The 22,365-nt window shown below is 33.0% G+C and overlaps 1 protein-coding gene across 1 annotated transcript; it reads left to right on the top strand.

Annotated features, from left to right (window-relative positions):
- Positions 1-8,378: 8,378 nt before the first annotated feature.
- Positions 8,379-19,900, top strand: LOC148573396 (uncharacterized). The gene is made up of 8 exons (XM_088505755.1): positions 8,379-8,465; positions 9,814-9,936; positions 10,020-10,115; positions 10,224-10,336; positions 17,526-17,751; positions 17,848-17,949; positions 19,456-19,572; positions 19,670-19,900. The coding sequence occupies exons 1-8, from the start codon at positions 8,379-8,381 to the stop codon at positions 19,898-19,900; spliced, it is 1,095 nt and encodes a 364-aa protein (XP_088361881.1).
- Positions 19,901-22,365: the final 2,465 nt, after the last annotated feature.

The raw sequence follows: 22,365 nt of genomic DNA on the forward strand, positions 1-22,365 counted from the left end.
AGGATTTGTTCAATTCTTAAGATTTTCAATCTTCTTAGTGTCATGACCAACAATCAACATGTCATCAACATAAAGTAAGAGAATTATAAAGTCATCATCAGAGAATTTTTTGATATACACATAATGATCAGAAGAAGTCTTACTATACCCATGACCTTCCATAAAGGATTCAAACTTCGTGTACCACTGTCTTGGTTCTTGCTTTAGCCCATATAAGCTCTTCTTCAACTTGCATATGAGATGCTCATTTCCTTTAACCTCAAAACCTTGTTGTTGCTCCATATAAATTTCTTTATCTATGTCATCGTGAAAAAATACAATCTTCACATCAAGCTGCTAAACCTCTAAAGTCAAGCTAGCCACCAATCCAAGTACAACTCGAATAGAGGACATCTTTACAACTGAAGAGAAAATCTTTTCAAAATCAATAACTTTTTTCTACTCAAAGCCTTTCACAACCAACCGAGCTTTGTACATTGGCCGTAGACATTTTCATCCGCTTTTAATTTGAACACTCATTTATTCTTGAATGCTCTGTTACCCTTTAGCAACATCACCAATTCAAATGTATGATTCTCATGCAAGGATTTTATTTCTTCTTGCATGACCTTCAACCAATATTTTTTATGTTCATCAGAAATAGCTTTCTATCTAGTAGCTCTCTGGATCTCCAGTCTCAGTATTCATCACATACTCATGAAGATAGTATCTCTGAGAAGGATGATACTCTCTAATAGATATTCTTAATTCAGGCTCAACTGGTGGTTCAGGTGGAACTTCAATATTTGTTGAAACTTCTACATCTGGCACCTCAGGTTGAGGTGTATGTTCATCATTCAAATCATCACCTTCATTATCAACTTGTACATCTCCCCCATCAATAGGAGGTCTAGTGAAAGGATTAGGCTCATCATCAGCAGAACGTCTAACAGTTGATAATGGCTTATCTATCTTCTCAAAGTCTTCAATAGTTTGGTCTTCAAGAAAAATCACATCTCGACTTTTAATTATTTTCTTGCCCACTGGATCCCACAACCTATAACCAAAGTTTTTGTGACCATAACTCATGAAGATACTCTGCTTTGACTTTCTATCAAGTTTGGATCTTTCATCTCTTGGAATGTAAACAAAAGTTCTACAGCCAAACACTCGCACGTGACTATAGGAGACATCTTTTCCTCTCCAAACATTCTCTGGAACATCACCATTTATTGGAACTGAAGGAGAAAGGTTGATTAAATCTACTGTAGTCCTCATCGTTTTACCCCCAAAGAATTTAGATAACTTTGCATGAGAGAGCATACACCTGACTCTGTCATTGATAGTGTGAGTTATTCTCTCTATAACTCTATTATATCAAGGAGTCTTAGGAATTTTTTTCTCAAGTTTGATCCCATATCCTTTACACTACTTTTCAAATGGACCCCTGTATTCACCACCATTATTTGCTCGAACACATTTTAATTTCCTTCCTGTTTCTCTTTCAACACTTGCATGAAAGTTCTTGAAGACACCGAGAACCTGATCTTTAGATTTCAAAACAAAAGTCCATATTCTTTTAGAGTAATCATCAATAGAAGTAACAAAGTATGATGCACCTAGTGTTTTAGCATCCATAGTGCATACATCAGTATGAACTAAATCTAGAACATGTAATCTCCTATGAGGTCCAGAATTATAAACTGATACTCTAGCATGATTTCTAACAAAACAATGAGTATAAGTATTTGATATTGTACCTTTCACTAGAAGTGAGTACTTTTTAGTTAAGACACTAAGTCCTTTCTCACTCAAGTTACTAAGACGCATATGCCACAAATCAGAGGAAGAATCATCAGCCACATTCACCTCTTCTTTGTACAACTTTGCTTGTAACCGATAAATAATAGTGAGACTATTATTTTCTTTGGCAAAAATAAGAGCCCCTTTGATAATCTTGCATTTTTTACTACCAAAAGAAGTATAATACCCCTCTTGATCTAATGCCTTCACTGAAAGTGAAATCAAATTAAACCGCATATCTGGCGCATGCCTAACCTTCTTCAATTGCAACTTGCATTCCATGTTGATTTCAAACCACACATCACCCATGCTAATAATATCACACATCTCTTTATCTCCCAATTCGATCTTGCCAAAATTTTTAACAATATAAGATGTGAAAAATTGACACCTCAGAGTGACATAACATGAGGTACCAAAGTCCATAATCCAAATAAAATCATCACAGACAAGATTAACATAATTTTTTATCATAGGTGATAAGAGCATCTTCATAAACAATAGAAACAGTTTCTTTATCACTATCTTTATTTTTGTCTTCGTTTTTTCTCCTTGATTGTTCTTTTTTCAAGAACCTACAATACCTCTTGATATACCTTGGCTTACCACAATGATGACAAAAAAAAACTCTTTTCTTAGCTTGTACTTTTATCTTGACTTATTTTGACTCTCTGACCAGTTAGAACTATGAGGTTTTCTACTTTGACTTCTTCCGCATGATTTTAAAACAAGTGCTTCTAAATGGGAGAAGGTATTGATCAAATCTCGCTTTCTTTTTCTGACTTCTTCATTCAACATGTTCTCTTTAACTATTGCCAACGTTAACTTTTTTTTTTTTTGGAGGTGAATAAGTCAGTCTCACAATCATAACTTTCTAACTATCAAACAAAGAACTCAGCAACAAAAAAACTTGCAACTCATCATTTAAGGCGATGTCGTTATTTATCAGTGAGTTCACAGTCTCCTAAAATATGTTCAGGTGCTTTGGCATAGATTTACCTTCATTTATATTTCATATTGACCAACTTCCTAATCAAGATTGCTTTGTTTTGCATATTCTTCCTCTCATATAAGTCCTTCAATTTTTTTCACATCAAAGCAACCGCCTTCTGACTCAACTTCTCCATTTAGTATCAAATTCGGTACCTTTGGAATTATACCCCTCCATAGGATCATACAAGTATATCTTCTATGAGGGTCTTCCAAATCGAGTAATTTTTGGAATTTAATTTTATCATATTTGCCCCTGAATATTTTTTTCATTTAATAAACACAAAAATAAACAACCAAAGCTCTGATACCACTTTGTTGGTAAAACTCGAGGTTTAGATAGAAACCTATCTAATAGTGGAACCATTAAAATAATTTTTCGACAATCTGTGCAATTAAATAGGCAACTCCATAGATACTCCAACAGCAAATATAATGGTAGAAATTAAATAATCAAATATCAATATTTTATCGTGAAAAAATCTCCTAAAGAGGGATAAGAAATCCACGGGACTTAGTCCAGTAAAAATTTTTCACTATCGAAATAATGGGTATACAATTAATCTTCCTAATACACTAGGGCATCTCAACTATAAAAAAAAAAACATCATCAAAACTGATGGAATCAACATAAACTCTCTAAAAAGTGGATATATCTCAAATCAAACAAAAGAAAAGACAATACAACTAGTAAGTTATATCCTAATGTTCGTCTTTATATCAAGAAAAACATACTAAAATTTCATAAAAAAAATGAACAAATTTACTAGTTCAATGAGATTAAAATAAAACTTCCTTTTCTCGTTTTTCTTCTTCTCTTTCTCGTTGCGCTCTCACTCTATTTCTTTCTTTCCTCGAATTGAATTACTCAATTTCTGTCCTTTTCTTTTTATTCTTCACGTGATTTAAGCTATTTCTTTTTTTTTTTTTAAAGTTGTGGATTCCACTTAAATTGAAAATACACCAACAATATTAAGACAAATCAATACTTAAAGTTAATTTTTCATTAATGTTCATAATGAATATTAACCAATATAATAATCTTTTAATAGTGAAACTTAGTTTCGAGACTTTAAAATAATTTCATATTATTTTTTAAGAATAAATTTAATACCAACAAATAAAACCATTTTAAATTGTTTTTAACAAAAATAACGTTTCATAATAGTATTTTTACCATCATAATAAATAGATTTCAAGAGCAAACTTATAGGTCATGTATAAATAAAAATAACAATATCTATTCCCTAATATTTATTCATTGTTTTTAATATTGAAAATAGTTAAACTTTTTATTTAAGCGTAGCGTTGTAGAACTTTTATAGTTACAATTACTGTTTGTTTTCGTTTAAAAAAAATGGTTCATACATTTTTATATATTACGACCCATGAAGAACACATGCACGGTGCACAATAGTGATTAATTAAATACAATTCATCAACTCATGTGACATTGTTTACCTACTATTATATCATAAAACGATCTACTTACGATTATAAGTAAATTAATATAACGTGAATCTTTTGTGGTGTTTTGTTCCCTCCTTTTATAGGTGGTATAAGTACGTAAAGTTCAGATTTAAAAAAATATCAAAAATAATATTTTATTTGTTAAAAATATTTGCAGATCAGATAAAACTTTGGATTTATTCAAAAAAAAAAAAAAACAAATAGAATATTTTATCATGTTGTAGCATTAACGGTGTCGTTTTAATTAAAAAAATATTAAAATTTATCTCTATTTCTATATGTTAAAATTTAATAGAATTAAATATTGAACTCACTTTTTATTTATACCTTAACATAAAAAATATTTAGTTCTTTTTTTTTTTGGTTATAGACTTAGATCGAATATCTTTTTGTTATCTGTAAATGTCGTATGACTATTTCGTGAATAAAATATTTGTTCGTGTCGAAAAAAATAGTATAACGTTATTATATTTTGTATGCTTATATATAATTATGTATATCTTCTATATATGTAGTTTATTTTTCACAAAATTAAATAAAAGTGTTAACATCTTTTTATAAATAATTAATTTTAATGCACTGATAATATAAATAGTTTTATATGGTCATTTAATCAAATTCATATATATTTATACTGTTAGTATATAAATATTAAATTCTTTTTATAAACATATAAATTAGAAATTAACAAGCACAAAACTAATATATAATGGCCATAGCAATCATCATGAATTTATCTACTACAAAGATTTGAGTTTTCATTAATTTGGCTGTGAATGATATCAATTTTTTAATTCTTTTTTTATGAACTAAATCGATTGCTTTTTGTGGTTAATTTATAGCAAAATTTATTTGATAAATTTTTAACTCAATTCAATTAGTTTTGAAAAACTAATATGGGTTCAATATTGTGTTTAGTTAAAGATTAAGTTTTAATTTAAAATAGTTTAAGGGAGTTAAATTATAATTATAAATCATTTAAATTCAATGTATTTAAACAATTTACTAATCAAATTCTGATTGATCTACTTTATCTTGGATTCTGAGACCATGTACCGGCTAAGAATAACCCAATTATGATATAATTTATGAAATTTTCTTCTTCTGAAAGAGGTTATCAACTTATCATTGTATTATTTTATAAAATGAAGTGTGTTATGCATAATATTTGTTACTTATTATTTTAATTCAAAGCCAGCATATATTTGATACTTAAAAAGTAACTTACTAATAAAGGTATCTAAAATTGAATTCTCATAAGACAAATCAAGTGAATTATGTTATCATAAAATAATAATAAAAAACATTTTCTAGTTTCTAATCTATTGAAATGGAAATCGTACGGTTAGAGTAGCAACAAAGCATGGTGATGTATATGACTATTTATTTAATTAGTGCTATTGAGAGACAGAGGATACAGCCGGATCTTGAAGGAAAAAATAAAATAAAAACCTTATTTTAATCTGAAAATAGGCATTATTATTATGTGAAAAGCACTGACGAAAGAACAATTTTAAATTTGTGTAGTGGACACATAGTCGTACCAGTTATCACCTATAGGTTTTGGCCAGGCGCTTCTATGTGGTGTCAATACAATAATAATATTTAATACCAACATATCAAGGCTTAATTTAATATCATATAAAAAATAATCCTGAAAGAAGTATGTTACCAAAACAAAACAAAATAAAAAGCACAGACATGAGTATCTTTAACGGTGAATTATATCCAACAAAAAATAGGTGAATTATAAAATAAAAATTAAGTTGCTTCAATTAAAAAAAAAAAAAAAACAGGACAACTATTTGAATATAACATATAAACACTTTCCATTGATGAGATAAATTTTCAATAGAGGAAAACCATCCTTTAAATTGAGAAAAATGAATAGAGTAATGTTATTTGTACCGTCAATTTGGTATCAAGTAAAACTCCAATTTAACTCTACAGGTGAGAAAGATGAGATAAGTAAAAGTGGATGAAAAATTATAATCTAATTAGTTATAAATTATATACGAGTTAATACTCAAGTAAATTTTTTAGTGTAAAAATAATTAATGGTTATAAATATTTATCTTTATTTTAATATTTTTTTTTCTATTTTTTATTTATACTTTATTGTGGAGATGTATATTCTTATAAAAACATCTTTACATGAAAATGATATTGTGTAAATCGTTAAATATTTCAGTTAAAAATATCAAATTATCTCAAAGTTCGCATAATTTCTAAATGATTTTAAAATTTGATAAATGTGCTCTCGAATTCGCCGGAGCACTTCTCCGACGAAAATATTGTTGAACTGGTCACCATATTTTATCGAGATGGCAGCATTCTTAAACTAATTACTTAGATGTCAATAATAATTAAATTAAAACAACAATAGCTGAAAAATCTCTAAATCACACTAAGTTTACTCTAATTTTTTCAAATTTTCCATCTCCAATGCATTCTCTCACTCTATAAATTCTAAAATATTGTCCTAAACCTGAAAAAATTTCTTAAACCGTAATTCAGCAAATTAAGATTGGAAACTTTCTTTGAATCCTAATCATCCCAAATTTACATATTAGAAAAAGAATTCGTCAATTCAAAAATTTAAATTGCTGAAAATTGTCAATTATAGATTAATTTATATTTAAAGAAGATTAATAATAATAAAACTCATCTAGAAGAGAAAGCAAACAGATTCATATACAAGAATTCAAAAATTTTGTTGAGGAAGCTCTTAATAATTACCACTTCTCTATCTCTTATCAACCTAAACAACAACACAAGTTTGAAGAAGTTGTAACTGATGAGAAAAAAAAAGTAAAAAGAAAGAAAAAGTTTTTGAACCCGAACCTGAACCTACCACAAAAACAAACAAAGAGGTCGAGAGAGGAGAAGAAATGAAAGAAACCGCAGTGGAAATTAAAGGTGGTGACTGTTTCATCCATTGATGGTGATAGTGCAAAAGCCATTGAAACTGTTGAAGAGATCGTTGTTACCATCTTTGTTTCAACAACGAGAAATTTACATCTACCGACACCAAAAATTTTGTAATAAGCCAAGGAGGACGTGTCATTGCCACCGGGAGAAGTATCCATTTTAGGAATAATTTTTAGAAAAATTTTAAAATTTGAAACAATTTTTCAAGATTCCAGAGAATGGGAGAGTATGTTAAGGAGGAGAGAGTGCGTTGGAGAGAGGAGATTTGGAAAAATTAAAGTAAATTTAGTTTGATTTGAGAAATTTCTAGCTATTGTTATTTTAATTTAATTATTAATTATACCTAAATAATTAGTTTAGAAATGTTACAATTTCAGTAAAATACGACGGCCAGCTCAACAGTATTCTCGTCAGAGATGTGCTTCGTTGAGTTTGAGGGCATGTTTGTCAAATTTTAAAATTATTTAAAAATTATTTTATCAATATCAAAAATCAGTTATCATTTTGTCAGCACCAAAATTTTTTGGATACTGATTTAATATTTACCTTTAATAGTAATAATTGATGTAATAATGATAATGAAAATAATATATAAGATAAGAGAGGGGCCTTGTATAGTTTCTTTTCCTTTCGGATGCGTACGAGGTACAACCCAAAAGAAGGGTCAAGATTGGCCTATCGCTCTTATAATTATAAACGGCCTTTGAAGCTCTTATAAGGCCATATTATTGGCAAACTTCGTATTAAAATATTAAATATTACGTATAATTCAATTGATGAGATATTCATATTATTCTACACCTAGATACTACAATAAAATACTTATATCATCTATATCTATAAGTGGAGGATGATCGGTACATAACATTTAAATTCACTTTGTTGACTTTTCTAAAATTAATTTGATTTTTAAATTTTTTCCATATGAAAAATTTTATAGGGATAATTTTTTGTTATTTCGTAGGTTTCTATAATAATAAACAAAAAATACAGAATTTGCATGCACACTAAAAGCTTTGAATATTTTATTAAATTTTTTATTGTTATGCTTTTAATTTTCAAATAGATTAACAAGATGCCTTCAGTTGTATGCGGTATTTGACTCGTACATTCTTTTTAGTTTTTTTTTTTTTAAATAAAGAACAAAATTAACTAATCATTTTTTAACACAAGATTCCTTAACATTGAAAGAGTCATTGGGTTACATGTCAATAACATTGAAAAAGCTAAAACGGTGTTCAATTCGCTTCAGAATTTGGCAGCAAATTGCTATTTCTTGTAAAGGTGCTTCCGTAAGCCGACAAAAATGTGAGCTATGCTAGCTTAACTAATTAATTACAATTAAATAATGTCTAATAAAAGAGTAAATAATTCGATAATTTACATATTAAAAGCGAAAATAATGATGATAGTATTTGTGACAAGTTGCTAAATTCTTGAACGGTGAGAATTTTCGTGACAAAAATAATTGTGGCTAAATCCTGTTTTGTGGTAGTGATTTTTTTTTTTCTTATGGTTAGTATAAAGTTTAAAGGTAAATTCTATGATATAGGAAGAAAGATTCTTTTATATTTGTATGTTTGTGTTGTTAAAAGAGTAGTGTGACAAGTATTTATAAAGAAAGTAGTTGAAGAGACAAAATTTAACATATTGCAAGTAAAATGTAGTGCATTTTGTCTTATACAGCATGTGAATGATGTATTGATTAAGTAGACTAATTGTATTTATGTTAATTAATTATTAAAGATAATATTGGGGCTTGTATAATTATTTTTTATCTTTAAATTTTTTGAATGTATGGTCTCTCTCCTTAAAAATATTAACTTTACACACAAAAATTTATTAATATTTGTTTATTTTAATATATATCTTTTTTCGTTTTTGATGATGACTTAGATATATTCAACTTCACAAATATAAAAATGTATCTACATAATTTAACCAACAAAAAAAACATACAACTTTACGTATTTACATACATTTAAATTAACGGTAATATTTATATATATTTAATTTAAATATTATATCAATATATCTGTCAATATTGCTCTGGATACATATAGATATTTATAAAAAAATATTATTCAAACACCACATATTCTTGACATCTTATAAAAATAGTTTGTTATTAATTATTTATATATTTAAATTATTTTTTAATTAATAAAATAAAAAAATTATATTTAATTATTTAAAAAATATTGATGTCAAAACAGCATTTGTAATAATGCCATTTTTATGGTGTAGAAAGAGAGAATATATGTTTTGGGAGAGTTGATATTTTTTAAGAATAAAAATTGTAACGAGACTTTGCTCTTTGTTATAAAGGAAAATTAAAAATAAATTTAATGTTAATGCAGTTGCAGTGTTAGTATAAAATAATTTTATATCTATATCTAATGACGTAACACTATATTAACAAAAATAATTATTTTTTATATTGACTGTGTGAATTGTCATCCAAAAGACTAAATATAATTATACGACTGTGTAAAACATATTTTACACTGTCAATATATCAAAATTAAACTCACTAAAAATATGTGCACCCAAAATTAAACATGGTAGACACCAAGAAAAATATAAGAAAATATAGTCATTTTTTCGGTATTATATAGACACTATCTTGCACTACGCCAGGCACGGAGCATAGCAGCGAAGAATTGGAGGCCACACACCTCGCCGCTGCAAAACAAGATAGGGAAGCAGGACTCCTTCGCGTGCCACAACATCAGCGGCGACTCCATCACAAAACGCTGCCAGGTGAGGATCTAATCTTAAATCAATTTTTTGTTTTGCCCCCTTTTTTTCTTATAACCCTGAGTTGATTCCCCCCAAATTTGCAGAAAACCCGCGAAGAGTACTTGGTAGCCCGCGAAACACACCCATCGCTGCTATTCCGCGCCATTGCTGCCGATCCATCGCCTTCCCTCCCTCGTCGAGTGTTCCCTCTCATCCACAGCTCCTGAAACCCATAATCCCTCTTCCAAGGTGTGAGAAATCTCTCACCTCTGCGTTACCCTGCTCCTGTGGATTGTCGAGTCGCACAGCTGCCAACCGTGCCGCTCTCACCGGCGTCGAAGTTGAGCATCTCCTCCATCGCGCGTGAATCCGTCACATCGTCCTCCACCGTGCGCCAATCTGACCTAGTGCGGCCTCTCCCCTTTAACTGGTTCGTTCTTCTCCACTGATCTTTCCTTCTTGTTTTCAATCTTGGTTCAGAATTTTGAGCAAGAATTTGTCTATATCTTCTATTAATTGGGGTTAATTTCTGCTCTTTAGAGTTAGGAATTTGATTCTTGTGACTTGATCCACTATGGACAAGCTCGGATGGCTAATCCTTATTCTGTTTTTGTCATTACTTTAACTATTTGGACTCGTGAGAGTTGATGAGCTAGATAGCTAATTGAGTTAGATTCACTAACAGACTGTAATTTTTTCTGTTAAAATATAATTTTAATTAGATTAATCATACATTTGTATATGATCAGCAATAATGAATTGCTCAAGGTTGACTGGTTCGAGTCATCAATAAAGCATGTCTTAATCTCATCCAATTGAACTGATTTTTAAAGATCCTGTGATTTTCAATCGATTGTTCATTTTTTCTTGTTTTCTCCCATTTTTCTTACGATCGATCATCTATTTTCCTCTTCTTTCTTAAACAGGCTTTAGTTAGTAGAATTTGAAGGGCAATCATGTGAGTTGAAATGAATCAATCAAGCATTAGTACGAGTTAAAAGAAAACTCTATTAGCCTCTAAACCCATACTGAACCCCCTCCCTATGCATGTTCCCTTTAAGGTAAAGATTCCTAGACTAATCTAGTTACAAGGTTTTGGATGAATCTTAATAAATATTGGCCAAATGGTTGTCATCATTTCCTCTTTTTTGGTCTCTTACACGTGATCTCTACTTTTAAGTTTACCAGTTAACCCTTTAAATTAATTTTTCTTTTCAGATAATTCATGAACATTAAACAAGCTTTATACATTTCCGACTGCCCCTAACAATACCATAATTCACTAGGCTAAACTCTCTCAGAATGATCACCTAACTAAGGTTTTGATTCATTTCTGTACCAACTAAAGAAAACTTGTGTAGAGAGTGTTACTTGTTTTATACATAGGTAGGATAATCTAATTAAACTAGACTAGATTAATAGATCTACAAGGTGAGTATAAAGCAGAATGTGATTTAAAAGATACATGCATTTGGTTTTTCGAGATTAAACAAGAAAGATGTATACTCTCATTATCTAGTGACATCTAATCTTAGCCATAGTCAAATAGGTAAGGACATAATCAAACAATAGAACTGTTAAAAGGTGAAATACACTAAAGCAAATTAGTTTCATAAGTAAAAAAATGACTTGGTCATGGATCGTGCTTCCCATTTTTGGAACTGGAATCGTTAAAGAAGATGGATTTAGGTGCGTGTATAGATTAAAACAAACAAATGCTAAGGTATTCATACTGATTTCCATTATGCTCTTTGTATCATACTAGCATCTATGATCTGCTTCGGAGCTTTGACAGTTGAACTTTGATATTTTTATTTTTCATATGCTGTGTTGCTAGTCGGGTATTTGTGCTTGACACCCTGGTAGTTTTTTAGAACAAATTTGTTCGAAAAGTTTACATCTGATAATTTAGATCCATCCAAATGGCTTTGATGGAACAATTTTAAATATGCTTGCTTAGTTGAATCTCTTTGAAGCTTGTACATATCATTTAACAATTTTTATTTTTCCTTGCTGCTTAGTTCCTAAGAAGGCTGCACTATCATAGTATTTCATTTATTGTGTCCAGTTCATTGAATTTATGAAAGCCCATTGATTGGATTTTCTATATATTGTGAACCTAGTTCTATTCCATGTTTTGCAGCATTTATGCATGTTATCATCTGATTGATGAATGAAATGTTAAAATCAAGAGGTGTTTCTAAGTTCTAAGAAACTTATAAACACGTGACTCTTTATCCCATCTTCCGTTTGTCTAATTAGTAACTATTATGATCAACCAAATGGTACAGAATATAGAAGTTGCATTTGTATTATTATTTATGTGAAATCAGGAAATAGCACTAAATTAATTTGTGCAGCTAGCTAGCTTAGCTGGTTTATGTATTAATTATTGGTAAAGAACTTGTTGTACAGAAGGGAGGATTTCTCTGCCTTTACAAGTAAGAACTTTAATGGTGTTATTATAGACTTTGCGTGTTTCATTGCAAATGAAGCCAAGATTACTTAAGAACTCTATTATATGCTTGATTACTTTTACGTTAATTAGTATTGTTATAGCATCCTCCTCCCATGGCTCATATCCAAACAAGGGTACCCTAATAATTCACTGTACTATATCCATTTGTAACAAGTTCTGGTTCCATGCATTCATAGCCATGCCATTTTTTTAGCTCATTTCTCAGAAATCAGATTTATTAGTATTGAATTTTTCTTTAGTCGATCATTGAAATTTGGAATCCACAAGCTAGATATATCAGTAAATAAATATATGATTTCCAATTTACTATTATTATTCCTCTCCTCTGAATAGATTATGAAAACCATTATATATTATCTATGTGTTGAGAAGAAGAACAATGAATACAAAGTAGGTGACTCAAAATTTTTCTCTTTTTTTTTTTTTTCATTTGGGGTTATAACGTATGAAGCAAAATATATTTCACATGCTTGCATTTTTTGTTCCTTTTTATTTTATCCGACTCTTCTTGCCCTGCCATTTTTATTCATAGTTTTTTTGTTCTTTTTTATCTGAACCAATTATTTATACTTACACGGTAGAAGACAGGACAGGAAAACTATAATACGACTCTATTAGAACCATATCTAAAAACAATTTCAAGAATCTATTCCCTATATATAATAATTGTTTTCCTATATGTTTTGTTTTAATTGTTTTCTAAATCTAACTCTCAATCATGTGTTCTTTTTCTATTTTTAAGATATGTTGAAGATTTCTATTCTCTGTACATTATGATTGTTTAGTTATATTTGTTTTTTTAACTATTTTTTAATTCTAACATTTATTCCTTTGTTTTTTTTCATTTTTTTAAAGAATCTTTTCTTTATCTTTTCATTTTTTGGACTTGGAACCAGCTATTCTTTCTACTAGTAGTTTTTTATAAAGCACAGAATTTTGCAATGAGTAAGCCTCTTCCCCAGCACCTATTGTGTGCTATTTATTATTTGGGATGCTAGAAACCTTGTTTCTGTTTCCTATTTGTATTTTTCTGTTGCTCCCTACATGGTTTTGATTGAAATAAACTGTCGAGATTAACTCATATATTAGTTTCCCATTTCATAATTGTGATAAAATGTGATTGGTTCTTCTGACACAGCCTTTTTTTCTTAATTTTTTTTAGTTTTATGTCCTTATTTACTGTTTATTCATCCTATTAATGCCATTTAAATAAAGGCAACATTGATAAGAGTTGGATTAAAAAGCCACGAGATAGTGCAGAATATAGGGATGGTCTGAATAGATTCTTTGACTTCGCATTTGCCAATGCATCATCCGATGGGATGATACACTGCCCATGTCCGTTGTGTGGGTTTCGGTTTTTCCAAATTAGAGAGGATGCGTATGATCATCTTCTGATGAAATCCTTTCCCCCTAACTATACTTTTTGGTTACATCACGGTGAGAGGATCGTAGATGAGAGCTCCAGTGGTAGAGAAGATTCAGAGTCCACTGGAAACTCAGTAGATCAACTGCGTAACATGGTCCACGAGGTATTCAACTTTCCGGGACAACCGGGTGATGATGAAGACTCGATGAATGAACATTTGGGAGACGGTGTGGAAGAGTTGTCGTACTTATCTGATGAACCTAGCCGCGAGGCTCGTGTCCTTCATGACTTTCTTGAAGATGGCGAGCAGGAATTATTTTTGGGATGCTCAAGTTTCTCGAAGTTGTCCTTCTTGGTGAGGCTATACCATATAAAGTGCATGTGCGGAGTGAGCAACAAGGCTTTTGGTTTGATTCTAGAGCTATTGGGAGACGCCTTTGAGCATGCAAAGATTCCGAAGACCTTTCACGATGCTAGGAGGATTGTAAGGAAGCTCAGTATTGAGTACAAGAAGATAGATGCATGTCCAAATGACTGCATGCTATACCAGGGCTCCGACCAAGACCTGTCTAGAAGCAAACGATGTGGAGCATCCAGGTGGAAGCAAAAGACCCGGAGGAATCCTTTAGTAAGGATCAACATCGTCGCCAAGAAGAATGGGAAACCTCAGGCGGCAAAGGTTTTACATTACTTTCCTCTAATTCCACGGTTGTAGCGATTATTCATGTCCAGCAAGACAGCCGTGGAGATGTTGTGGCATAAGAGAGGAACCAACTCTGACGGTTCTTTGAGGTATCCCAGAGACGGCGAGGCCTGGAGAGCATTTGATAGGAGATACACTAATTTTTCTGGTGATCCGTGCAGTGTTCGCTTAGCCCTGGCCAGTGATGGCTTCAATCCTTATGGAAATCTTAGTTCAAAGTACTCAATATGGCCAGTGATTCTTATTCCGTACAACTTACCCCCTAGGATTTGTATGAAACAAACCAACTTTATTCTCTCCATGATTATTCCCAGCCCTAAAATGCCTGGCAATGACATAGATGTCTACCTACAGTCCCTGATCGATGAGTTGAAGTAGTTGTGGACCGGTGTTGATACGTACGATGCCAGTGAGAAGAAAACATTCAAGATGCATGCTGCATTGATGTGGACTATCAGCGATTTTCTTGGCTTGAGCAACTTATCTGGCTAGAATACATACGGCGGGAGAGCTTGCCCTACGTGCAATTTGGACGCCGAGACTAGGCGACTCACCTTCAGTCAGAAATGGTGTTATATGGGTCATCGTCGCTTCTTGAGTCACGATCACAGATATAGACAGGACTGGAGTAGATTTTATGGCAACGTAGATGATAGATCCCCACCTGTCAAATTGACTGACAGGGATATCTTGAGACAGTTGGATGGTGTGCCCATCTCACATGGCAAGGTGCAGGCGATGGGCAGTAAAAGAAGGCGCAGACAACATACCGTGGTGCAAGACGAGTCTCCCTAGAAAAAGAGGAGTATATGCTTTGAGCTCCCATACTAGGAGAACAACGAATTACGTCATAACCTTGACGTGATGCACATAGAGAAGAATGTGTGCGACAACATTGTTTTCACCATGTTGAACGAGAGTGGTAAATCCAAAGACCACCTAAAAGCAAGAAAAGATCTCCAGTTGATGGGAATTAGGCATAATATGTGGCCACTTGAAGGTGGAAAGTATCCCTCTGCAGTCTTTACCATGTCAAATCCACAGAAGGATGTCTTACTTAGGACCATCAAGAATGTGGTCTTTCCACACGGGTACTCTAGCAACATCTCTCGCTGTGTTGATTTAAAACAGCGCAAGTTATCGGGCTTGAAGAGTCATGATTGCCACATTATAATGGAACATCTCCTGCCAATTACGTCAAAACATGTATTTCCCACCCCAGTGTCTGCCGTCCTGGCTGAGTTATCGGCCTTTTTCTGGCTAATATGCAGTAAATCCATAGATCCTCAGCAACTTCTTTTCCTTCAGGATCGTGTGGTCCGTACTCTATGCCACATGGAGATAATATTTCCACCTTCATTCTTCACAGTCATAGTTCATCTAATGGTGCATTTGGTCGAGGAGGTACGCCTCGGTGGCCCAGTGCATTACCGGTGGATGTACCCAATTGAGAGGTAAAGATCTAAATAAGCCTTCTCGACTTGTTTTATTAAGCTAGCTGTCATCTAGTAATTTACCTGTTATGTTCTCGAAGGTACCTATGTCGTCTCAAGCAGTACGTGCGTAATAGGGCACAACCGGAAGGATCGATTGCAGAGGGCTACTTATCCGAGGAGATTCTCACATTCTGTTCAAGATACATAGATAATGTCGAGACTAGGATCAACTGACTAACGCGAGTTGACGATCGGCCGAATGATGCTCCGCTGAGCAAGGTTGCCAGCATGTTCCCAGTGGTTGGAAAGGCGGTCGAAGCTGCCTCATTTTTTACTCCAACAGCAACCAAAAACTTCAAGCACACCGTCATATGCTGATCAATTACATTGCTGTAGAGAAATTCTTGGAGTAAGTATAGAGCCTGAGTTAACAAATTTTACGGCGAGCCAATATGGTATTGATATTATTGAACTTGAACTAACTTTTTGTTCGCATAGTGAGTACAGAGCCATCGCAAAGAGAAAACTACAAAATAAAATAAGGTCCCAGTCTCACATAGATAGTGTTGTGCACAGAGAAGTTCCCAACTGGTTCAGGCATGAGGTAATCCATAATATCTCAGGATCCAACTCCCCTTTGATGCTTTCTTGCCTCTAGTGGTTCAATGCCAGGTCCCATTTGGAAGCACCATTCATTCGAACAAGTTGCAGTGGCTTGCCTGCGGTCCCCTTACCCAAGCCAGACGCTTTCAGGCTTACAACATCAATGGATTTAAATTTAGAACCATGTCGAGGAAGGAAGGGATGAAAACACAGAATAGCAGGGTGTATGTCACTTCCGATACTAGAAGTTATGCAAGCAAACGGGATGCTAATGTTACTGTCAGCGGTGTGTCATATTACGGTAGATTAGTAGACATCATCGAGCTAAATTACCGTGGTCAATTCACTGTAGTCTTGTTCAAGTGTATTTGGGAAGACACCACGTCGGGCAGAGGCATACGACAAAACATGTTAGGCCACACCTGTGTCAATTTTGCCACTCTGATTCACACCGGTGATCGAGAGGACGATGAGCCATACATCTTAACATCTGAGGCGCGTCTTGTGTTCTACGTGGAGGATGATGTTGACAATAGATGGAGTGTAGTAGTCCATGTGAAGCCAAGAGATTTGTTTGAAATGGGTGAAGATTACGAACATTGTGAGATCGACCTTCATCCCCAATCTTGTATGACTAGCTTACCCGAATTTGATGTTGAAGGCCTGCGGTTGACACGAGACGGTGATATAGAAGAATCCACTAATGAAGGCATTGAAAATTGTGATGAGGCCGTCGATTCATAATTACGTTTATGTGTCATGCATTTAGCTTATATTAATATGAGATTCTGCATAGATATTACTATCATGCTTCACTAATGATTTTGTCCTTCTTGTATTTTAGTCATATCAATAGACAATAGATTGAATTGATTGAGTTATTTTAGATATTTTAAAACCTTTTATCTCATAAAAAGCTCTATTATCTAACTGGTTTTTTAGAATGCTCTAACCTCTTCTACAAGTCTTCATGTAATCACATGTTTATATTGTCTTTGTACATTCTTTCTGTGTCTGTGGCATATCAGGGAAATTAGAGAGTCGAGACTTCTTCTTGGTCTGTAAAAGCTACTGGTTCGTAGAGAAGATGATAGATGCGTCCCCATTCTCTTCATTGGACCATGCAACATCCTTTTCAAGGGAGTTGTGGTTCAAAGAGTCTCGTATACAATCATGGCTGGATGCATTCTCTGGACATAAACACCTCACTCGAGCCATTCGCCATGCGCCAGCTTCAATGATAAAGGTTTGATTGCTGTTGTCCAAACCAATTTAAACTCCCTTTTCATGTTTCTAGATGAAACACGACATAGATTTCATTTGATTATGTTAAACATTTTAGGAGTTGCATCAATGGGACCGAAGGTACATTGCTAAGTTTAGATTTGAGTTCACAACAAGTACGGACACGTGCTTCTCACAGAAAATACTCGATGAGGTGAAGGTAAATGTGCATGTCTTTATGCTTGTATGTATCTATGTGTTTGTAAGTTGCTGTTTTCGGATGATTATAGATGAAAATCAATTTCATGGTTAGCCTTTTTGTTTCATGTGATGTCCGCTGATGCTAGTTGTGGTTGATAATTTGATGTAAATTTTTCAATTTGTTCGGTCCTAAATGTGGTTACATGAGAGTCAAATCTATGTTTTTAGATAAAAGTTTGAAAAAGTATTTAGTTAACATAAATTCAATTTTTTGATCAAGTTATTTAATCAAAAACTAAATTTTTTGTGAAATTAAAATGATAATTTATTCACAAAAAATACTAGATGGATACTGAGATTTCCATCACAATAGTCTCGATGAGACAGAAGAAAGCTAACAGCGGCCCCAATTCTAAACTACTTTACCATATAGAGATGCAATATAACAATACAGAGATACAATATAAGACAAATGGGGAGTATATATCATGCTTTTATGACTTATGAAATTGGTTGAAACCATGGTGGTAGACATGCAGTTTATTTTTTTTATTTGTGAGTGGAAGTATAATAACAGTATTATCCTGATGTTCTTGAATTTGACTATTTGAACCATCATGGATGCTTTGTATACTATCAAGGCTTAAAATGCATTGTGAGACTATATGTTGTAGAATTTATGGTTGCTTATGAGCCTGGCTTTCACCCTGTATAGTGAGAAAACGATTTGTTGTTGGTGTCATTGCTACGAGCTCTGCCAACTCCGTATATCATTGCTATTGGAGTCCCACCTTATGAAATAGTTAATGGGCAAAATAAGAGTAAAGGGAAGGGCAAAATTTGGGAGGAAAAGTCTGTTGCTGAGTGGTTCAGATACATGGCAGAACATAGAATTTTTTATATAGAAAGATCACAAAAGTAGTTTTATACAGTTGAGGGCTCTAACTCTCCTCATTGTATTTGATTAACTAGCCACAGAATCTTAATTTCCAGGGTTCTTTAGCACCTTTCTGAGAATCCTCAAACTTTCGTCCACATTTGGATGTTAGAAGAGAAAAAAGAAACTATTCAGAAATTTCCAATAAAACATACCACTAAATTTTAATTTATTTCCTTATGGGCTATGGCATTCCCATGTTGTCATTTTTCTGAGGTAGGTTTGTTATTAAGATGGTAGGTCTTATTAACTATGCAATATGTGTGTGTTTCTCAATATACGATTCTTATGATGTATATATAATAACAACAACTACTTATCTTTTTTGATATTGGAAATGCTCAGCTATCTTAGCATCCCTTATCTAGTCTTTGAAGTCTAATTAACATCATTTGACCCGTGAAGTGGCATCTTTATTTGGCCTTTAAGACCTGCTTTTATAGTTAATTGAGACGAACTCCTGTAGCAGCAAAATTTTCGAGTTGTGTCAAGATGTTCCAAAAGCCAAAGATTATAAAAATATTTAGTTTTTTGTTGAATCTCCAACTCTTGTTTAGTTCCATATTCATGAAACCCCTTTTTGTGCAGGCACGCTATGAAAATACTCTTGTCGTTGAACTGGATATTGCAGCACGAGAGGAATTTAAACTCATAGAACATGGACTTGCACGACTATGGGAACGTAAGAAAGACAACTTTTTAGCTGTTGATGTCATAAGATTATGTTCACACACTAATTCATCTTATTGTGGGCTGATTTGGCTATGATGCACCTCTTAGGGATATCTCGATCCAGATTCAGGAGGCATCTGAAGACCTGGGAGAGGTGGTTCCAGATTCAATGGAGAAAGATGACATTGTTTCCTCATATGGCTTTGATGAGGCTGATTCTACTGGACGAGAGACCTCGATTCTGTCATATGACCTTAATAAAATGCCAAAAGAGAATGAATATCCCTATAGTGGAATGTCTCTTGAGAAGAAGAATGCGTGGCACTTGGCTATGTGGGCGACGCGATACTTGAAACCTTGAGGATAGTGCAATGGTTTAATTGAAGAATTTTTAGTCAAGTTTATAACGAATGTGTCAAGGTAAAACTCAAAATATCCACTTTGAATTAAATATGCTTTTTTTTTTCAATTTGTGACAAATTGTGTTATCTATGTAGCAAATTTTTCACTTTGATGAAGATAGCGAAGGAATTATCAAGAAAAATATTTTGAAAAGTATGGAGAAGCCTTGGAAAGAAACAAGGCTGAGGTTGTATAATGCTTTTTACAAGCCAACATTCATGACTGAACAAAATAATGAGCATCGTCAGCCGGGAATTGATCGAGAACATTGGAGATGGTTCCTTGACTATCGCGCCAAGGCTGAGACGAAGGTAATCTAATTTATCATTGGTATATAAAATAAAAATAAAAAATGAAATGAATTTAATCTTTTTATCCTGTTTGTCTAAAAGAGTACAGTTTTTTATAGATTAGAACAGGTCATTATTGATCATAATAATAATCGATGTATTTGTGAAACTAACTATATATAGGAAAGGAACTAATCAAAAGATAGATTAGAAATAAGTAAGGTTCATGTCTCTGACTTTTATTTAGATGCTAACTGAAAATTCTAGTACTTGAATTGAAGCATGTAAAGATAAATGATTAAGGTGCCAAATAGTTTTCTTGGTCAGCCAGAAAAAGAAAACCAGATTAAAAGGTGGATGGAACATACATAGACTGCATACAAAGTTGACCTTATAATAATTACCAAGCCACTTGTTCATACACAACAAAACAATTTATGTTGCATTGAGTATTTTTAAATCAGTTCCTAATCTCCTGTTGTCTCTGATGGACCAATAGGAGAAGTGCCAGAAAAACACAAAAAATTGATCAAAGCAACTATATACCCACACTGGCGGTTCAAAAAGCTTCGCACGGTGGATGGAAGAAGAGGTACTTCACTTTTTCATTCACTATTTGGACTATCTCTATGAATTAATTTAATTGATTTTGTGGAATACGGTAATGACAAAAACTTTGTCCTTACAATCGGAACAACAAGGGAGGAGAGTCGGTAGAGGAAAGTTATGGATCACAGTGCACAAAAAAAAAAGATGGTTCCTATATCAATGATGAAGCAAGAGCAATCGGTGTAAGTACTACTTGTTAGACTTTGTCGTTAAAATTATCGTCTCACATAAGGTACTTGTTTACTTCTACATTAAATGATATATGATATTTTCTTAATTTTATTGTGGCATTTACAAAACGATATATGATCGACAAACATTCATATTTGATTCTGTGTAATTTTTAGATTTCATACATTTTTGGCACCATGTTGATTATAATTTATATAAGCTTTATTGATAGAGCAAAATTGTATTATTTGTGTTATTTGTAAACCTAGATGAATGGATTTAGTTTACGAAGATTACGGCAGATTTTGACATAGGAGGTTATATTTGATGTGCAGATTAAGTAACCTCAGGAGTAATTCGAGTGCATGATGATATGCTTATGGTTTAATTTCATCTGTGATTTCATTGATTTGTGGATAACAGTTCGTTAGTTATTGCTGTACATAAAATATATGCTACATAATACAGTTGTTAGTTAAGCATTAAAAAGACACGTCCTACATTGCATGAGATTTAAATCCTTAAGTAGAGTTTCACATTTCTTAGGAAAATTCTCTTTTTGTTATGTTTGACATAATTCAGTTTCACTTATCCTTTATTTCTTTTTTAAGTGGTTGGCATCACGTGAAACAGATGCTCTTATTTGGTTGTTTTATGTTGTTATCTCTTGAGACCAATTTTTTTCGAACATATTTGTGTCTTTTTTACTGTGATGAAAGTGATATAGTTAATCATCCTGTTTGGTGTGTTATTGAGATGCGATGGACCTATCAACAAAATGATTGTATTTGCTAATTTGTGTCTGTAGAAAAGAATTGAGGAGATTGAGCAACAAGATAAGTCTTCTAGGGTGTTGTCTTAAAGTGATTCCATTGCTCAGGTTTTCGAAAAAGAGAAACCGGGTAGAGTACGTGGTGTGGGTTTCGGACCGACTCCTACTCAACTCTTCGGTCCGAATTCACATGCGCCTGGCAACGGAGTCCAACTAGAGGAGACCCAGAGGAAGCTGATTGAACTGCAGGCAGAGCTGGAAGGCGAGAAGTTGAAGAGGAAGGTGATGGAGGATGAGGCAGCAGTAGAGAAGAAAAGGATGAAGGCGATGGAGAGTGCTCTGATTTATCTATTTCAGCGGCAAGGTGAGGAGCTGCCACTAGACATCGCTGCAGGGATGAGTTTCGTGGAATGATAGAGTGATAAAAGTATATTAGGATTGGAGACATTTAGGATTGCCTTAAACATTTTTGTTGAATTATTAGACTATACAACTCTTTACAAGAGATTTGTTTTCTTCGTATTTTAATAAATATGTTATTTTGTTTAGCAGATAATTTTTTTGATTTTGCCACAAGTATAG

This window comes from Arachis ipaensis, chromosome B2, assembly GCF_059453495.1.
Source record: "Arachis ipaensis isolate K30076 ecotype BB chromosome B2, ASM5945349v1, whole genome shotgun sequence".
Classification (NCBI taxonomy): Eukaryota; Viridiplantae; Streptophyta; class Magnoliopsida; order Fabales; family Fabaceae; genus Arachis; species Arachis ipaensis.